General features: G+C 38.7%; 1 protein-coding gene across 1 annotated transcript in view; it reads right to left on the bottom strand.

The window, feature by feature from the left end:
• LOC308614072 (uncharacterized protein) overlaps positions 1–19,557 on the bottom strand; it is a gene marked incomplete at its 3' end in the record, with an annotated part of 185,838 nt that overhangs the window by 84,911 nt on the left and 81,370 nt on the right. Inside the window, exons 3-4 of the mRNA XM_081228281.1 lie at positions 13,981–14,073; positions 690–899 (exon numbers count right to left, since the gene is read on the bottom strand). Of these exons, the coding sequence (XP_081084407.1) occupies positions 690–899; positions 13,981–14,073 (303 nt within the window). The remainder of the gene's footprint in view (positions 1–689; positions 900–13,980; positions 14,074–19,557) is intronic.

Genomic DNA, 19,557 nt, shown 5'->3' with positions numbered 1-19,557 from the left:
ACAGGCTCCGGATGCGCAGGCCCAGCGGCCATGGCTCACGGGCCCAGCCGCTCCGCAGCATATGGGATCCTCCCAGACCGGGGCACGAACCCGTATCCCCTGCATTGGCAGGCGGACTCTCAACCACTGCGCCACCAGGGAGGCCCAATATATCTATTTTTAAATAAATGCATTTATTCAAGTCAAAAAGTGACTCAAATTAAAGAAATGTACTAAGTAAATAATAGTAAGGCAATATACAAATATGGTAAAATTATGAAAATTATGCATAAATAAAGTGGAATAAAATTATAAATAAAATAAAATTCTCACAGTAGGAAAAAACTCAGGGAGTAGGATAAACCTAAATGGGGCAAAGGCTACAAAGTTCACCCAGTCCAGGTCCCTGGGCTACAGGTTCCTGACTCTCTCAAGATGGTAACAGGAAGACTCTTGGTCAATTTCTGAAAGCCCTGAGGTTCCCTCACTCCTTAAGAATCTTTATTCTCTCCCCGGAGTTGCAATTAGGTTTGAGACTAAAATCTCTGAAAAAACAGAAGTTCCCTTTTCCCAAATGAGCAGTTTTCACATATAAGGCCCTTTTTTCAGGGTGAACGTTCCCACAGGCCTTGGTCCTTTCTGGGCCATATCTTCACACCTACACATCCTCATCTCTCATAACTCTGTTTCCAACATAAGTAGTGTTTTACCTTTAAAGACAGCCGCTTGGTTGTTTTTGAATCACCAATGGGCTGTTCACCTTCCAAAGGTTTACTTGATTCATCTGCTGACTGAATTTCCAAAGTTTCCTGAGGCTTAAATAATATGCTTTCTGCATCTGAGACTCCCCATTCCAATACATCCTCTTGTTCAATCTGGAAAATACTTGATACAGCTTCAGGAAGCTTCTCAAGCACATTCTGTTGGGAAACATAAATGTACAAATATGCTCTTTTTATTGGTCCTTCCAAAGTTTTAAGTTATGCAATGTTTTCTCTCTGACAACAAATGACTATGAAAATGTGTGACAGAAATTAAGCAGAGGTAATAAGTGAAGATTTAGAAAAAGAAACTCAAATTGACTTAAGAAAAACATGAAGCGTGGCAAATTATTTTCCTTGGCCCTTGTCTCAGAAAATACTGCTACCCTCCTGTATTATGCAAGAACACTAAGGAAATAACAAGACTCCAGTCTTACCCTGATTCTCACCCACACTCACACAGAATCAAGGCCCACTGAAATATATGACCTCTGCCCAACCTGAGGTTCTTTGGAGCTAAGCAATGAGATGCCTGCCAGCCAAATGCTCTTCCAGAAGCATGACTTCAGTCCCTCAGAGAAGAGCTGACACAGAGGCCCCAAGAAGACCACCCAGACACCCCAACTCCATGCCAAGCCCTAATGAAAAATTCTCACAAAATATCACTCCTACACCTGTTTTGAGTTTCTTAAAAAGGTCTCACTGACTTAATGTGCATCTCACCAAGCCTTTAAGAAAGTATCTTTATAGACATATTTTGGGTATTACCCAATTTTAAACCAAGATTATTTGGGATTATGAGCACTGCCTCAAATTAACAGATGAGAAAACCAGTCTGATTTACATAGAATCTGAATTTTATAGAATGACTTGAAAATGCAATTGTATCACTTTGCTCTCTGGCACACTCATTTGCTAATAAGTAAAATAAAGGGTAAAGATGGCATATAGTAGTTCCAAATACTATTTAAGTTTCTTTATTATGTAGGAAAGAATGGCTAAACCAAGAAATATACTTTTGTAAAACATAACTTTAATCTAGAGCTTGTGTTTTTATAAAGCTACTCAATGGTGCTGGGGAAAGAGTAAGAGCTTTGTAACTAGACAGGACTTAATATAAATCCTGGATGTGTCTTACCAATAGATGTGTAATCTTGGTCAAGTTACTTAACCCTTTTTAGCCTCATTTTCCTCATTGGTAAAAAAGGGGTTTAAAAAAGTCCTTCCATAAAATGGCAGAATAGCTACACAAGGGAAACATGTGTTATGAGCCTATATTGTCTACCTATGACAAACTCATTCATTTTATGTTCCATAGCGTTTGGAACTGTTCATCACTCCCTTTCTTTTGACCCTGTCTGCTCCTGGCTTCCTCAACACACTCTACCAGGGTCTAGCTGGGGAGACTGAATAGATGAAGGTTCCACCCTTCAAAAGCTTGAGAGGGAAAGGGTAATCCTCCAGCTTCAACCGACCCTCTCAGAACTCTGCCAGCCTCGCCTACCCAGAAAGCCATTAGTGATCTTATCACTACCCTGTGGCCTGCTCTATTTTAGCGTATATCACACTATATTACATTCGTCTAAGTAATCATCACTATAATTGTCAACATATATGAGCATTATCTCATTTAATTTTAATCTTCACCACAACTCCATGAAGTAGAGGAACTCTTTGTAATCCCATTTTATGGATGAAGAAACTGAGGTTTAGCTAAGTTAAGTAACCTGCCCAAAGTCATACTGAGACTAAGTAGCAGGACAGTGTTTGAACCTAAACAACCTGAATCCAAATTGTACTCTCTTACCCTTTTTTTAGCCCACACAATAGACTACTGGTTCTCAAAATGTGCTCCACAGACTCCTGACAGTTTAGGCCCTTTCAGGGGATCTACAATGTCAAAACTATTTTCATAATAATATTAAGGCTTATTTTCCTTTTTCACTGTGTTGACATTTACATTGATGATGGAAAAGTACTGAGGAGTAAAACAGTGAGTCAATACTTTTCAAGTAATTAACACATGAGGTACAAAATCATGCAGGGGGTTAAAGGTCTGTTCAAGGAGCAAGGTAAATCAATTAATTTTAAAGTAATGATACACAATAATTTCATTTATCTGGTTTCAGATTCTCCACTGCAACTAATCTTTAAGAAACTATCACTTGTGGAGTTTTGGTGTATTAACAAAGATGACCATCCATAACTATGTAAAAAAAAGGTTATTAAAATGATTCCCTTCTAATCTAATCAGACTAGACTTACTTAATATACTTCAACCAAAAGAACACATACAACAGATTGAATGCAAAAGCAGATATGAGAATCTAGCTCTCTATTAAACGAGATATTAAAGACATTTGCAAAAAGTGTGAGACAATCCTACTCTTCTCACTGAATTGTTTTGTTTTGCACATTATTTTTTCCTAAAAATATGTTTTATGTTAATGCGTAACAGGCTGATTATTATTTTAAATGAATGAATAAATAATTTGTTTTTCTCAGTTTCAGTTTCTAGTATGGTAAATGTTGGTTGATTGAATCCACACAAACAAAAACTCTTTTGGGTCCTTAAAATATTTTTTAAGGGAGGACATGCTTCAGGACCCCGGAGGAAGATGGCGGAAGAGTAAGACGCGGAGATCACCTTCCTCCCCACAGATACATCAGAAATTCATCTACACGTGGAACAACTCCTACAGAACACCTACTGAACGCTGACAGAAGACCTCAGACCCCCCAAAAGGCAAGAAGCTCCCCACATACCTGGGTAGGGCAAAAGAAAAAAAGAATAAACAGAGACAATAGGATAGGGACGGGACCTGCACCAGTGGGAGGGAGCCGTGAAGGGGGGAAGGTTTCTACACACTACAAGCCCCTTCGCGGGCGGAGACTGCAGGTGGCGGAGGGGGAAAGCTTCGGAGTAGCGGAGGAGAGCACAGCAACAGGGGTGCGGAGGGCAAAGCGGAGAGATTCTGGCACAGAGGACCGGTGCCCTCAGGCACACACCAGCCCGAGAGGCTTGTCTGCTCGGCCGCCGTGGCGGGCGGGGCTGGGAGCTGAGGCTCGGGTATCGGCTTTCCGTCGGAGCGCAGGGAGAGGACTGGGGCTGGCGGCAGGAAGAGAGCCTGAAGGGGTTAGTGCACCACGGCTAGCCCGGAGGGAGTCCGGGGAAAGGGTCTGGAGCTGCTGAAGAGGCAAGAGACTTTTTTCCCTTTTGTTTCCTGGTGCGCGAGGAGAGGGCATTAAGAGGGCTGCTTGGGGAAGCGCCGGAGACAGGCACGAGCCGCGGGTAAGGCACGGACCTCGGAGACGGGCGTGGGCCGCCGCCGCCGCCGCCGCCGCCCGCCGCCGCCGCCGCCACCGCCGCCCGCCGCCGCCTCCGCCGCCGCCGCCGCGGCCCGCCGCCGCCGCCGCTGCCGCCGCCGCCGCGGGGCCTGTGTGCGAGCGCGGGTCACTGTCCGCCCCGCCTTCCGGGGGGCCTGTGCACCCCGCCACTGCCGGGGTCCCCGAGACCCGGGGACGGCTTTCCCGGGAAAGCGCACGGAGCGCCACGGGCTGCTGCAACGTCACGCCGGCCTCTGCCGCCGCAGGCCCGCCCCACACTGCGCGCCCCTCCCTCCCCTCTGCCTGAGTGAGCCAGAGCCCCCGAATCAGCGGCTCCTTTAAACCCGTCCTGTCTGAGCGAAGAACGGACGCCCTCCGGCGACCTACGCGCAGAGGCGGGGCCAGGTCCAAGGCTGAGACCCGGGAGCTGTGAGAGCAGAGGCAGGGAAATCTCTCTGTGCAGCCTCGGAGGCAGCGGATTAAAGCTCCACGGTCCATTTGATGTGCCCTGCGTCTGTGGAGTGCATGAATGGACAGCGAATCATCCCAAATTGAGGAAGTGGACTTTGAGGACAAGATTTAAGACTTTCCCCCCTTTTCCTCTTTTTACAACGAATTATTCCAAATTAAGGAGGTGGACTTAGAGAGCAAGATTTCAGACTTCTCGCCCTTTTCCTCTTTTTACAACGAATTATCCCAAATTGAGGAGGTGGACTTGGAGAGCAAGATTTTTGATTTTTCCCCCTGCTCTCTTTTTGTGAATGTGTATGTGTAATCTTCTGTGTAAGATTCTCTCTGTATAGCTTTGCTTCCACCATATGTCTCAGGGTTCTATCGGTCCGGTTTTTTTTTTTTTTTTCAATAATTACTTTCTAATTTTAATAACGCTACTATATTTCATACTTTATTCTATTTTACTTTACCTGCTCTTTCTTTTTTTCCTACTCTCCCTTCCTCCCTCCCTCCCTCCGCTCCTCCTTTCCTTCTTTCTTTTTCTTTCCTCCCTCCCACCCTTCTTCTTTCCACTTTCTTTTTCTTTCCTTCCTCCCTCCCTCCTGTCTTTCTTCCTTTCCTTCCTCCCTCCCTCCCTCCTTTCTTTCCTTCTTTCTTTCCATCCTTCCTCCCTCCCTCCCTCCTTTCTTTCTTCCTTCCTTCCTTCCTTCCTTTCTTCCCTTCTTCCTTTCTTTCCCTCTCTCTTTCTTTCTTCTACTAATTCTTTCTTTCTACTTTTTCTCCCTGTTACTCTGAGCCGGGTGGATGAAAGGCTCTTGGTGCTGCAGCCAGGAGCCAGTGCTGTGCCTCTGAAGTGGGAGAGCCAACTTCAGGACACGGGTCCACAAGAGACCTCCCAGCTCCACATAATATCAAGCAGCGAAAATCTCCCAGAGATCTCCATCCCAACACCAGCACCCAGCTTCAGTCAACGACCAGCAAGCTACAGTGCGGGTCACCCTATGCCAAGCAACTAGCAAGGCAGGAACACAACCCCACCCATTAGCAGAGAGGCTACCTAAAAACATAATAAGGCCATAGGCACCCCAAAACACACCACCAGACGTGGACCTGTCCACCAGAAAGACAAGATCGAGCCTCAACCACCAGAGCACAGGAATTAGTCCCCCCCACCAGGAAGCCTACACAACCTACTGAAACAACCTTAGCCACTGGGGTCAGACACCAAAAACAACGGGAACTACGAATCTGCAGCCGGCAAAAAGGAGACCCCAAACACAGTAACATAAGCAAAATGACAAGGCAGAAAAACACACAGCAGGTGAAGGAGCAAGATAAACACCTACCAGACCTAACAAATGAAGAGGTAATAGGCAGTCTACCTGAAAAAGAATTCAGAATAAGGATAGTAAAGCTGATCCAAGATTCTATTTCCATGATCCATAATCTTGGAAATAGAATAGACAACATGAAAGAAACAGTTAACAAGGACCTAGAAGAACTAAAGATGAATCAAGCATCGATTAAAAACACAATAAATGAAATGAAAAATACTCTAGATGGGATCAATAGCAGAATAACTGAGGCAGAAGAACGGATAAGTGAGGTGGAAGATAAAATAGTGGAAATAACTGATGCAGAGCAAAATAAAGAAAAAAGAATGAAAAGAACAGAGGAGAGTCTCAGAGATCTCTGGGACAACATTAAACGCACCAACATTCGAATTATAGGGGTTCCAGAAGAAGAAGAGAAAAAGAAAGGGACTGAGAAAATATTTGAAGAGATTATAGTTGAAAACTTCCCCAATATGGGAAAGGAAATAGTTAATCAAGTCCAGGAGGCACAGAGAGTCCCATACAGAATAAATCCAAGGAGAAATACACCAAGACACATATTAATCAAACTGTCAAAAATTAAACACAAAGAAATCATATTAAAAGCAGCAAGGCAAAAACAACAAATAACACACAAGGGAATCCCCATCAGGTTAACAGCTGATCTCTCAGCAGAAACCCTACAAGCCAGAAGGGAGTGGCAGGACATAATTAAAGTGATGAAGGAGAGAAACCTGCAACCTAGATTACTCTACCCAGCAAGGATCTCATTCAGATTTGATGGAGAAATTAAAACCTTTACAGACAAGCAAAAGCTGAGAGAGTTCAGCACCACCAAACCAGCTTTACAACAAATGCTAAAGGAACTTCTCTAGGCAAGAAACACAACAGAAGGAATATACCTACAATAACGAACCCAAAGCAATTAAGGAAATGGGAATAGGAACATACATATCAATAATTACCTTAAATGTAAATGGACTAAATGCTCCCACCAAAAGACACAGAGTGGCTGAATGGATACAAAAACAAGACCCATATATATGCTGTCTACAAGAGACCCACTTCAGACCTAGAGACACATACAGATTGAAAGTAAAGGGATGGAAAAAGATATTCCATGCAAATGGAAATCAAAAGAAAGCTGGAGTAGCAATTCTTATATCAGACAAAATAGACTTTAAAATAAAGACTATTAGAAGAGACAAGGAAGGACACTACATAACGATAAAGGGATCGATCCAAGAAGAAGATATAACAATTGTAAATATTTATGCACCCAACATAGGAGCACCTCAATACATAAGGCAAATACTAACAGCCATAAAAGGGGAAATCGACAGTAACACACTCATAGTAGGGGACTTTAACACCCCACTTTCACCAATGGACAGATCATCCAAAATGAAAATAAATAAGGAAACACAAGCTTTAAATGATACATTAAACGAGATGGACTTAGTTGATATTTATAGGACATTCCATCCAAAAACAACAGAATACACATTTTTCTCAAGTGCTCATGGAACATTCTCCAGGATAGATCATATCTTGGGTCACAAATCAAGCCTCGGTAATTTTAAGAAAATTGAAATTGTATCAAGTATCTTCTCCGACCACAATGCTATGAGACTAGACATCAATTACAGGAAAAGATGTGTAAAAAATACAAACACATGGAGGCTAAACAATACACTACTCAATAACGAAGTGATCACTGAAGAAATCAAAGAGGAAATTAAAAAATACCTAGAAACAAATGACAATGGAGACACGACGACCCAAAACCTATGGGACGCAGCAAAAGCAGTTCTAAGGGGGAAGTTTATAGCAATACAATCCCACCTTAAGAAACAGGAAGCATTTCGAGTAAACAACCTGACCCTGCACCTAAAGCAATTAGAGAAAGAAGAACAAAAATACCCCAAAGCTAGCAGAAGGAAAGAAATCATAAAGATCAGATCAGAAATAAATGAAAAAGAAATGAAGGAAACGATAGCAAAGATCAACCAAACTAAAAGCTGGTTCTTTGAGAAGATAAACAAAATTGACAAACCATTAGCCAGACTCATCAAGAAAAAAAGGGAGAAGACTCAAATCAATAGAATTAGAAATGAAAAAGGAGAAGTAACAACTGACACTGCAGAAATACAAAAGATTATGAGAGATTACTATAAGCAACTCTATTCCAATAAAATGGACAACCTGGAAGAAATGGACACATTCTTAGAAATGCACAACCTGCCAAGACTGACTCAGGAAGAAATAGAAAATATGAATAGACCAATCACAAGCACTGAAATTGAAACTGTGATTAAAAATCTTCCATCAAACAAAAGCCCAGGACCAGATGGCTTCACAGGTGAATTCTATCAAACATTTAGAGAAGAGCTAACACCTATCCTTCTCAAACTCTTCCAAAATATAGCAGAGGGAGGAACACTCCCAAACTCATTCTACGAGGCCGAAATCACCTTGATACCAAAACCAGGCAAGGATGTCACAAAGAAAGAAAACTACAGGCCAATATCACTGATGAACATAGATGCAAAAATCCTCAACAAAATACTAGCAAACAGAATCCAAGAGCACATTAAAAGGATCATACACCATGATCAAGTGGGGTTTATCCCAGGAATGCAAGGATTCTTCAATATACGCAAATCAATCAATGTAATACACCATATTAACAAGTTGAAGGAGAAAAACCATATGATCATCTCAATAGATGCAGAGAAAGCTTTCGACAAAATTCAACACCCATTTATGATAAAAACCCTGCAGAAAGTAGGTATAGAGGGATCTTTCCTCAACATAATAAAGGCCATATATGACAAACCCACAGCCAACATTGTCCTCAATGGTGAAAAACTGAAACCATTTCCACTAAGATCAGGAACAAGACAAGGCTGCCCACTCTCACCACTCTTATTCAACATAGTTTTGGAAGTTTTAGCCACAGCAATCAGAGAAGAAAAGGAAATAAAAGGAATCCAAATTGGAAAAGAAGAAGTAAAGCTGTCACTGTTTGCAGATGACATGATACTATACATAGAGAATCCTAAAGATGCTACCGAAAAACTACTAGAGCTAATCAATGAATTTGGTAAAGTAGCAGGATATAAAATTAATGTACAGAAATCTCTGGCATTCCTGTACACTAATGATGAAAAATCTGAAAATGAAATCAAGAAAACACTCCCATTTACCATCGCAACAAAAAGAATAAAATATCTAGGAATAAACCTACCTAAGGAGACAAAAGACCTGTATGCAGAAAATTATAAGACACTGATGAAAGAAATTAAAGATGATACAAATAGATGGAGAGATATACCATGCTCCTGGATTGGAAGAATCAATATTGTGAAAATGACTCTACTACCGAAAGCAATCTACAGATTCAATGCAATCCCTATCAAACTACCAATGGCATTTTTCACAGAACTAGAACAAAAAATTTCAAAATGTGTTTGGAAAAACAAAAGGCCCCGAATAGCTAAAGCAATCTTGAGAACGAAAAACGGAGCTGGAGGAATCAGGCTCCCTGACTTCAGACTATACTACAAAGCTACAGTAATTAAGACAGTCTGGTACTGGCATAAAAACAGAAAGATAGATCAGTGGATCAGGATAGAAAGCCCAGAGATAAACCCACGCACATATGGCCAACTTATCTTTGATAAAGGAGGCAGGAATGTACAGTGGAGAAAGGACAGCCTCTTCAATAAGTGGTGCTGGGAAAACTGGACAGGGACATGTAAAAGTTTGAGATTAGATCATTCCCTAGCACCATACACAAAAATAAGCTCAAAATGGATTAAAGACTTAAATGTAAGGCCAGAAACTATCAAACTCTTAGAGGAAAACATAGGTAGAACACTCTATGACATAAATCACAGCAAGATCCTTTTGGACCCACCTCCTAGAGAAATGGAAATAAAAACAAAGATAAACAAATGGGACCTAATGAAACTTCAAAGCTTTTGCACAGCAAAGGAAACCATAAAGAAGACCAAAAGACAACCCTCAGAATGGGAGAAAATATTTGCAAATGAAGCAACTGACAAAGGATTAATCTCCAAAATTTATAAACAGCTCATGCAGCTCAATAGCAAAAAAACAGACAACCCAATCCAAAAATGGGCAGAAGACTTAAATAGGCATTTCTCCAAAGAAGATATACAGACTGCCAACAAACACATGAAAGAATGCTCAACATCATTAATCATTAGAGAAATGCAAATCAAAACTACAATGAGATATCATCTCACACCAGTCAGAATGGCCATCATCAAGAAATCTAGAAACAATAAATGCTGGAGAGGGTGTGGAGAAAAGGGAACACTCTTGCACTGCTGGTGGGAATGTGAATTGGTACAGCCACTATGGAGAACGGTATGGAGGTTCCTTAAAAAACTACAAATAGAACTACCATATGACCCAGCAATCCCACTACTGGGCATATACCCTGAGAAAACCATAATTCCAAAAGAGACATGTACCAAAATGTTCATTGCAGCTCTATTCATAATAGCCCGGAGCTGGAAACAACCTAAGTGTCCATCATCGGATGAATGGATAAAGAAGATGTGGCACATATATACAATGGAATATTACTCAGCCATAAAAAGAAACGAAACTGAGCTATTTGTAATGAGGTGGATAGACCTAGAGTCTGTCATACAGAGTGAAGTTAGTCAGAAAGAGAAAGACAAATACCGTATGCTAACACATATATACGGAATTTAAAAAAAAAATGTCATGAAGAACCTAGGGGCAAAACGGGAATGAAGACGCAGACCTACTTGAGAATGGACTTGAGGATATGGGGAGGGGGAAGGGTGGGCTGTGACAAGGCGAAAGAGAGGCATGGACGTGTATACACTACCAAACGTAAGGTAGATAGATAGTGGGAAGCAGCCGCAGAGCACAGGGAGATCAGCTCGGTGCTTTGTGACTGCCTGGAGGGGTGGGATGGGGAGGGTGGGAGGGAGGGAGATGCATGAGGGAAGGGATGTGGGAACAGATGTATATGTATGACTGATTCACTTTGTTATAAAGCAGAAACTAATTAAAAAAATAAATAAATAAACTTAAAAAAAAATGGATAACCAGTGGACCTACTATATAGCACAGGGGACTCTGCTCAATGTTATGTGGCAGCCTGGATGGGAGGGGAGTTTGGGGGAGAATGGGTACATGCATATGTATAGCCGAGTCCCTTTGCTGTGCATCTGAAACTATCACAACATTGTTAATCGGCTATACTCCAATATAAAATAAAAAGTAAAAAAAAAAAAAAAAAAAAAAAAAAAAAAAAAAACTACAAATAGAACTACCATATGACCCAGCAATCCCACTACTGGGCATATACCCTGAGAAAACCATAATTCAAAAAGAGACATGTACCAAAATGTTCATTGCAGCTCTATTCACAATAGCCCGGAGCTGGAAACAACCTAAGTGTCCATCATCGGATGAATGGATAAAGAAGATGTGGCACATATATACAATGGAATATTACTCAGCCATAAAAAGAAACGAAACTGAGCTATTTGTAATGAGGTGGATAGACCTAGAGTCTGTCATACAGAGTGAAGTTAGTCAGAAAGAGAAAGACAAATACCGTATGCTAACACATATATACGGAATTTAAAAAAAAAAATGTCATGAAGAACCTAGGGGCAAAACGGGAATGAAGACGCAGACCTACTTGAGAATGGACTTGAGGATATGGGGAGGGGGAAGGGTGGGCTGTGACAAGGCGAAAGAGAGGCATGGACGTGTATACACTACCAAACGTAAGGTAGATAGATAGTGGGAAGCAGCCGCAGAGCACAGGGAGATCAGCTCGGTGCTTTGTGACCGCCTGGAGGGGTGGGATGGGGAGGGTGGGAGGGAGGGAGATGCATGAGGGAAGGGATGTGGGAACAGATGTATATGTATGACTGATTCACTTTGTTATAAAGCAGAAACTAATTTAAAAAATATATATATTTTTTAAGGGTTTAAAGCCATCCTGAGACCAAAAATTTTGAGTACTTCAAAACCTTCAAGTTTGAGAATTCCTTAAAAAAGAAATTGTGTCTCACCTGTCTTTTATACCTCAAGCACTTAGAACATTGTAGAACTTGTGCAATTATTTGTGAATGAATGAAAGAAAATTATATACATTTCTTCTCTACTATGTAATTAGTCTCTATTTAGAATATTTATTAAACAGTATTGTACTTTGTCTCTATATACTGCTCTACTCTATACAATGAGTTCCTCAAGCACAAGAGCTGTATTTTCTATCTTTGTATCAACCATGTCTAAAACAATGCTCACCACATCATAGGAAAAGGAATGAATTCCTTGATTTTTTGCTAAGTATGAGAGGAAATCATTCTCCATGATGATTCAAAAACAATTATATTTAAAATGGTGGGTACTTGGAAAGATATTGCATTAAGAATGTTCTTTTTTAAAAGAAAATAAATTACATCAAAGAACTAAGAGCACTCTGGCCTGTGGCACTGAGATGCTCACAACTGAGGCTGCCATGCTCTAACGGTAGGGTGCCTGGTACCACTTAGAAAGAGAAGGCCCTCTCCAGATGGGTGCTTGTTGGCCAGTGCTGCACAGACAAATCTCAGTCCAGGAAGCATCTACAAGTCTAAGGGATAGGTACAGTGAACAGATAGAGTTCTGTTCTCTGGCACAGAGCAGGTACCCAAAAAATGTGTTTGGAATTAAAGATACCACAGAGGAGCTTTTTTACCATGGCCAGGTATCAGCTTAAAAGGTATTATACATCTAAAGAAGTGGGAAGCTTCCTCTTAAAAAGCCAGTGACCAGAAGAGGTCCAGTAATTGCTTGTAAATGTCAAAGCTGAGGGTATGGTTCCTACAGAATTACAAAGCAATTATTATTTTTGCTTAAATGTTTATTCTAAATAATCAAGGTGATGTATAAGCTAGGTATCTGGTAATTGGCCTTTTTCATAGTTTCCTTCAAAATGGAATAATCTTTTCTTATACTTTATATGAATATTCAGTGAATGGTATTAAGTCAAATTTATCCTACTAATGAAGATTTCTATTTTTCTGAACCTAACTGATCTTGTATTATCAGTTTACTATACCTATTAGAAACTTACAGGTCAGAGGTTTTGATATCTACTTGTAAATGGTGTCACCTAGAGGCAGCTACCCTAGATATCAGTTTTAAGCCCATAGCATATGTGGTAAGGCTTCAAAATTGATTTATCCGCATATTGTGCCATATTTCCTGGGTCTTGAGACAGGTGATGAGAATACAGAGGAGAAAAATACATGATCTCAACCCAGAAGCATCTCAAACTCTAGTAGTCAACCATTTGTAGTAACTCTAACATTACAGGATCCATGATTTTTGTGAAAAGAAAAGATTCAATACATTTTCTAAACATGATATATTATCCTAAAACTGAATTGTGATCTGAATTTTTATGTGTGTGGAATCATATTTTCAGGAAATAAAGGAGCTTGTTATTTAATGATATCATTTTACAAATCCTTTGTAAAAGACGGATCATCGTGCCATCATTTGTTTTATGTAAATGTGGATTTCTACACACAGGGAGGCACTTCCCATTCACAAGGAATATGTTTCAGATTGCTTTGAATCCCTAAGTATTTTGCCAATGATGGATGAAAAGCAAGTTCTATTTCTGAAACAAACTTCTGTCACCAAGTGCCCATATTTCTCTACAAAATATGCCCCTTGTCAATGCTTTTCACAATTCTTCTAGGTAAATAAAGAATAAGGTGATGGATGCTTTCTTAGAAGCTAATAATTTTTAATTAATTCTCCAGCTACCTTCTAGATCTAAATGTCTTTAGATGAGAAGAATTGTTAAAATCTTTTCCTTCTGAAATGAGTTTTGGGCCTTAGCTCCGAAGGTCTATGATAGGCAGCAATGGAGAGCCAAAATAGCCAAGACTCTCAATGTGGTATTAGATTAGATGTGCTTACAGTTAAACACGCCTCTAAAATAAGTTAGAGGAGAATTTTTTAACTCTCTAGATAAATATTCAAGCAACAGAAGCAGACTATTACTTCAATATAGGCAAGAAGGATTTTTTTATTAAAGACTTTACCATTTGAGGTTCCTTAATTCTTATCTGCAGTCCTTGCTCTGCTTGCACTTCCAGTGTTTTGGGCCAGTACACTTTTCCCAATAAAGAAATATCCTTGAAGGAGAAAAAGAAAACAATTAAAATAATGTCAATTTTAAAAATCACTGAGATATTATTCAATGCAGTAAAATGCTAGTCAATATGATGCAATAAATGAGACATATAGAACAAAAGATACAATAAAAATATTTTGTCTATTGTTCCAATTTTACGGCTTTTTAAATTACTGGGCTCTATAGATATATCATCAGATTTAATAAGACAATTAGGTAATATTAAATCAGATACCATAAAACACTGCTTTTAAATGGCTGTGCAAGAAAGATAAAATCAAAAGTAAAATTTAATCTAACCAAGAGTGAGAAGGAATATAAATATACTTTAAATGTTAATGGAGGGGACTTCCCTGGTGGTCCAGTGGTTAAGACTCCGTGCTCCCAATGCAGGGGTCCGGGTTCGATCCCTGGTCAGGGAACTAGATCCCACATGCCACAACTAAGAGCCTGCATGCCACAACAAAAGGAGCCTACATGCCACAATTAAAGATGCCACACGCCAAAACGAAGATCCTGAACGTGGCAAGAAACCGCATGCCACAACTAGACCCAGCACACCCAAATAAATAAATAAATAAATATTTTTAAAAAACGTTAATGGGTAGAACTGTTAGTGTCATTTTTATCAAAACTAATGTTAATTGCTATGATATATCCTCAACTCAGTTGAAGTGGTAAAAAGATAGTGCACTACAGTGGCCAACAATGAATAGGAATAAAGAGACCCAGCTCCTGCCCAAATTGTAAAGTCACAGACCAGACAGCAATAGGCAAGTTATCTTGCTTCCCTTTACCTCAGTTTTATCATCCTTAAAATGGATGCTCATGACTTTTTAAGGTCCCTTTCTCCTCTAGCTTTTTAGTAATGTCGGTAGCAAAATATGAGCATTCCTTGTACTTTAAAATACTGCTTTTCTAACTTTGCTTAATTAAAAAGATTCAGCTGAGGTTACTAGCTTCTACTTCTGCACGCTTGTCAAAAATAACTATAAAACTAGACAAAATATAAGGACAACTCTTTTAGGGTTGGACAACAGGCAGTGCAAGACTATAATGACTAAGAGAATGGAAACAAAAAAGGCTAAGAGCTAAATCACCCCAGATTTCTGCCTTACACAATTTCCAGACCACAACACAAGGAGAGAGAAATCACACAGAGCACAGGTATCTCACTGAGTTAAAGAGACAGAAATTAGGGAAAAGACAAAGAGGGTAGAATTTGTAGGGCACATTATGGGGAGGAGGGAGCTGCATAGAGAAAGAGCTCCAGAAATCTGCACAGAATCCTTGAGTCTTTGGCTGAACACCAATCTGCTTGTACAATGGTGAAACCCATGAGGCCAGACAAAGAAAAACTGCCAGGGGAAAAAAAGCAATTACCAAAGAGCTGAAGCCACAATTCCCAGAGCTCACACAATGCTAGGAGTCATTAGATCTCCCACCAGACATTCTTAATACATGGTATTGGGTTGGCCAAAAAGTGTGTTTGGGTTCTTCTGTAAGATCTTATGGAAAAAACCGAATGAACTTTTTGGCCAACCCAATACATTCATTACAAACCTCAGACAGATCATACATTAGTCCTAGAGTAATAGCTTCTCTGACACTGACAATACTTTAAAATAATACTTTAAAAGATCAAGCTGATCTTTAAGTAGCTTAACTGCCTAACAGAACAAACTCTAACCCTTTGTAAAGGAAGACAACAAAATCCAGTACTCTACAATGTAAAATTCGCAATGTTCAGCACCTAACCAAAGTTACTAGTCATATGAAGAGGCATGAGTATGTAACCCATAACCAGAAGAAAAAAACAGGAAAAGACCCAGAAATAGCAGACATTGGTTTAAGAGATAAAGATCTTGAAACTTCTAACATAAATATTATAAATTTCAAAGATGTAAACATAATGAGGAGCAAATGTAAGACAAAAAAAGAATCAAATGGAATGTCCAGATAAAATGTCCACTATCTGAAATAAAAATTTCACTGAGTGGCATAAATATCAGAGAAAATACTGCAGAGGAAAAGATCATTTAAAGATGTAGCAATAGAAACCATACAAAATAAATCACCTAGAGAAATAAAAATTGAAACAAAATTAACAGTTAAACTGACATATATTTAATTAGAGTCACAGAAAGGAGGGTGTGAAGAGAGCAGAAAACATTTGTAAAAAAAATAGCCAACATTTTTCTAAATTTGATAACAACTATAAACCCCTGGTGCAAAAAGCTCCATGAACCACAAGCAGAAACACACAAAGAACACTGTGCCAAGCACATTATAATCAAAATGAAAAAAATAAAACAGTAATACAGGAAAAAATCTTAGAAGCATCCAGAGAAACAATAAGTACAAAGACATAAAGAATTACTGGCAACTAATTACCACAAATTAATACTGCAGGTTTCGTGTCAGAACAGTGCAAGACAGAAGACAATAAAGCAACATATTTAGAGTACCTGTACTGAAAGAAAACAACTGTCCACATAGAATACCATATCCAGCAAAAATATCTTTTAAAACTGAAGGTGAAATACTTTTGTAGCAAATACAAGGTGAAAAATTTATTGCCATCAAACTTGCCCTACAAAAAATGTTTAAAGGAAATTCTTCAAGCAGAAGGAGTAAAACTTGAATGCACACAATGAAAATAAATGATAAAATGATTTAAAAAGTGGGTAAATAAAAAAGACTTTTTCCCTTTTTGAAGTTTTTAAAAATATAACAGACTGTTTAAATTAAAAATGATATATTTTGAGATTTATAACTTATATAGATATGAAGTATAAACAAATGAGAATCACAATAACAGAAGAAGGGAAAAAGAAGTATACAGCTATAAGTTTCTTATACTATATACGATTTACTGGGATAAGTTAAATATGCATATTGTAAACCCCATAGCACTCACTAAAACAATAAAACAAAAAGGTAAATAAGCTAACAGTATGAAATAGCATGAAATGCTAAAAATTAATCAAAAGAAGGCAGGTAAAGAGGGAAAAGGGGGCAAAGAACAAATGTGACAAATAGAAAGCAAATAGCAAGATATAAATACAAACCCAACCATATCAATACTTGCATGTAAATGGTGCTAACCACTCCAATTAAAAGACAAAGATTGTCACACTGCAGAAAAAAACAAGATCCTACTATATGATTGCTATGGGAAACCTACTTTAAGTATAAAGACACAAATAGGTTAAAAGTAAAAGGATGAAAGAAAATATAACATGCAAACGCTAGCATAAGAAAACTGGCATGGCTATATTAACATCAGACAAGGCAGACTTCAAAACATGAAGTATTAGAAGGAAAAATCGAATCACTGCATAATAAAAAAAAAGAGTCAAGTGCCTCAGAAGACATATAGTATGCACTGATGACAAAGCTACAAAGGGCATAAAACAAAAACTAAAAGAACTGAAAACAGAGGCAGAAAATCTCACTATTATAGTTAGATACTTCAAACAAAGACTATCTGGCTCCAGAGACTACACTTTTTACAAATATAATAACTAAACAGTTAATTTTAAATGTGAAATCCTACAAAAAATTCTTCACCACCTTTTAGCTTTATAAATACATCATTAAAGTATAAAAACATGACAACAATGAACACCAAATTCAGGATATTGTTCACATCTGAGGTGGAAGAGAATTACTGGAAAGAGATACAAAGGGGGCCTCTATTTTACTTCTAATTTTCTATTTATTTAAACAATCTGAAGTGAATATGGTAAAAAAATAAATAAATAAATTTTGAAAAATCTGAGTGAAGAGTATGTGTTCTACAATTGAAATATATCATGATTAAAAAAGATATTTCTCCACATATTAATGTAGGTAACATAAAGATGTCAAAAATGGATAAAAACATCTTAATAAAGAAACCTAGAGCTTACATCACTTGTAAACATAAATGCAAAAATCCCCAATTAAAATATTTGCAAATCTAACTAATCAGCATATTTAGAAACAATGCATCTTGACAAAGGAAATTTTTCACCAAACTGGATGGATAATTCATTGCCAGTTTATGAGATTAACAGATTAACATGGAAATTCATATGATCCTTTCAATAACTGCTGACAAAAATCATCAATAAAATTCAACCTATTTCTGAGTGAAAAGTAACTAGAAATATATTAATTAGACCATATATTTGGTGGAAAAAAGAAAATCATTTGAAAAACTATCAGACCAGAGTAGAGGTAAAAGGCATGCCTAACAAATTCAACAAATGAAATAACCAGTTAAGATGCCATTCTCAAAATAAAAGTTAGCTATTAATATAAGCAATGAAATGAACGAATCTCAAAAACATTGTGTTGAGCACAAAAGGCCAGGTTAAAAGGGCATCAAAATGGCCAAAAATAGCCTCTCCAAACTACCCAAAAAATAAGTATGAAGACAAAAATATATCAAAATTTAAAGTATTTGTCTAGTAAGTCCACTGTCCTTCTTCAATGACAGTTTCTATTAATTTTTTTCTGTGTATGGGCCATATTTTCTTGTTTATCTCTGTGCCTCATAATTTACTGTTGAAAGACTTATAGTAACCTAAGGAGCACACGTTCATCAAAGACTAATGAATCTCAGTAAGAACAATGAGGTTTTTTTATTGTTGTAACTTTCTATTCCCATACTCTTCTGTCCAGCTCAGCTGTAGCCTTGAAAAAGAAAGATAACAATAAAATAAATATTTTAGTGACTAGTCCATATAAATGTGTAGTTTGATTGTTCTGAGTCAGTCTCAGCCTATCAGTAGTGATGCTATCACCTAGAAATGCTTGTGAGCACTCAACTGGGCTCATACTATTTGTGGCAAGCTCCCACAGACATTTCTCTGACTGGAGGCACCATTATGATTGCAAGGTATACCTCAGCAAAACCATCTGGGAACTTTGAAAAGACAGGCTTATTATTTATGAGTCCTGAAAGATACACAGCATACGTGGGGCCACACAGTGATATCTCAGGCAGATAGAGAGGGGGGGGTGGGGGGAGAATGGACCTGGGGTTCTGACTTTAACAGTATAAAGGGTGAGGTGGCCAGGGTTTTACAGGTTCACTCGCTATTGATGAATTTAAAACATAAGGGTGGGAATCAAAGTGTTCAGTCAAGCAGTCAGTTATCTAGATCAACCAGAGATTTCCAAAAGGGGGAATTTCATGGGTGACGTGGTTTGGCTCTTAATCTAGTTGTGTAGTTGGCTTAATCTAGTTGTGTTTATTCAAGATGGATGTCTTTGAATTGGATGCCTCAGGAATCAAAAGTTTAATGTTAGGCAATTACATTAAAATCAAAAAAGCTAATTGTCAGGCACTTACACTGCACTGAAGTGCATACCAAGGGCTGTGCACATGCTCAGAAAAGACCTAGAAGCCCTAAATTTTCACATCTGACTGACCTTGAGGCTCTAGGCAAGTTGTAAGTGAGAGCTAGTGCAGAGTTCTAAACTGCCTACCTGG

This window comes from Mesoplodon bidens, assembly GCF_964165515.1.
Source record: "Mesoplodon bidens genome assembly, chromosome: 3".
Classification (NCBI taxonomy): Eukaryota; Metazoa; Chordata; class Mammalia; order Artiodactyla; family Ziphiidae; genus Mesoplodon; species Mesoplodon bidens.
This window is presented reverse-complemented; position numbering and strand designations above follow the sequence as displayed.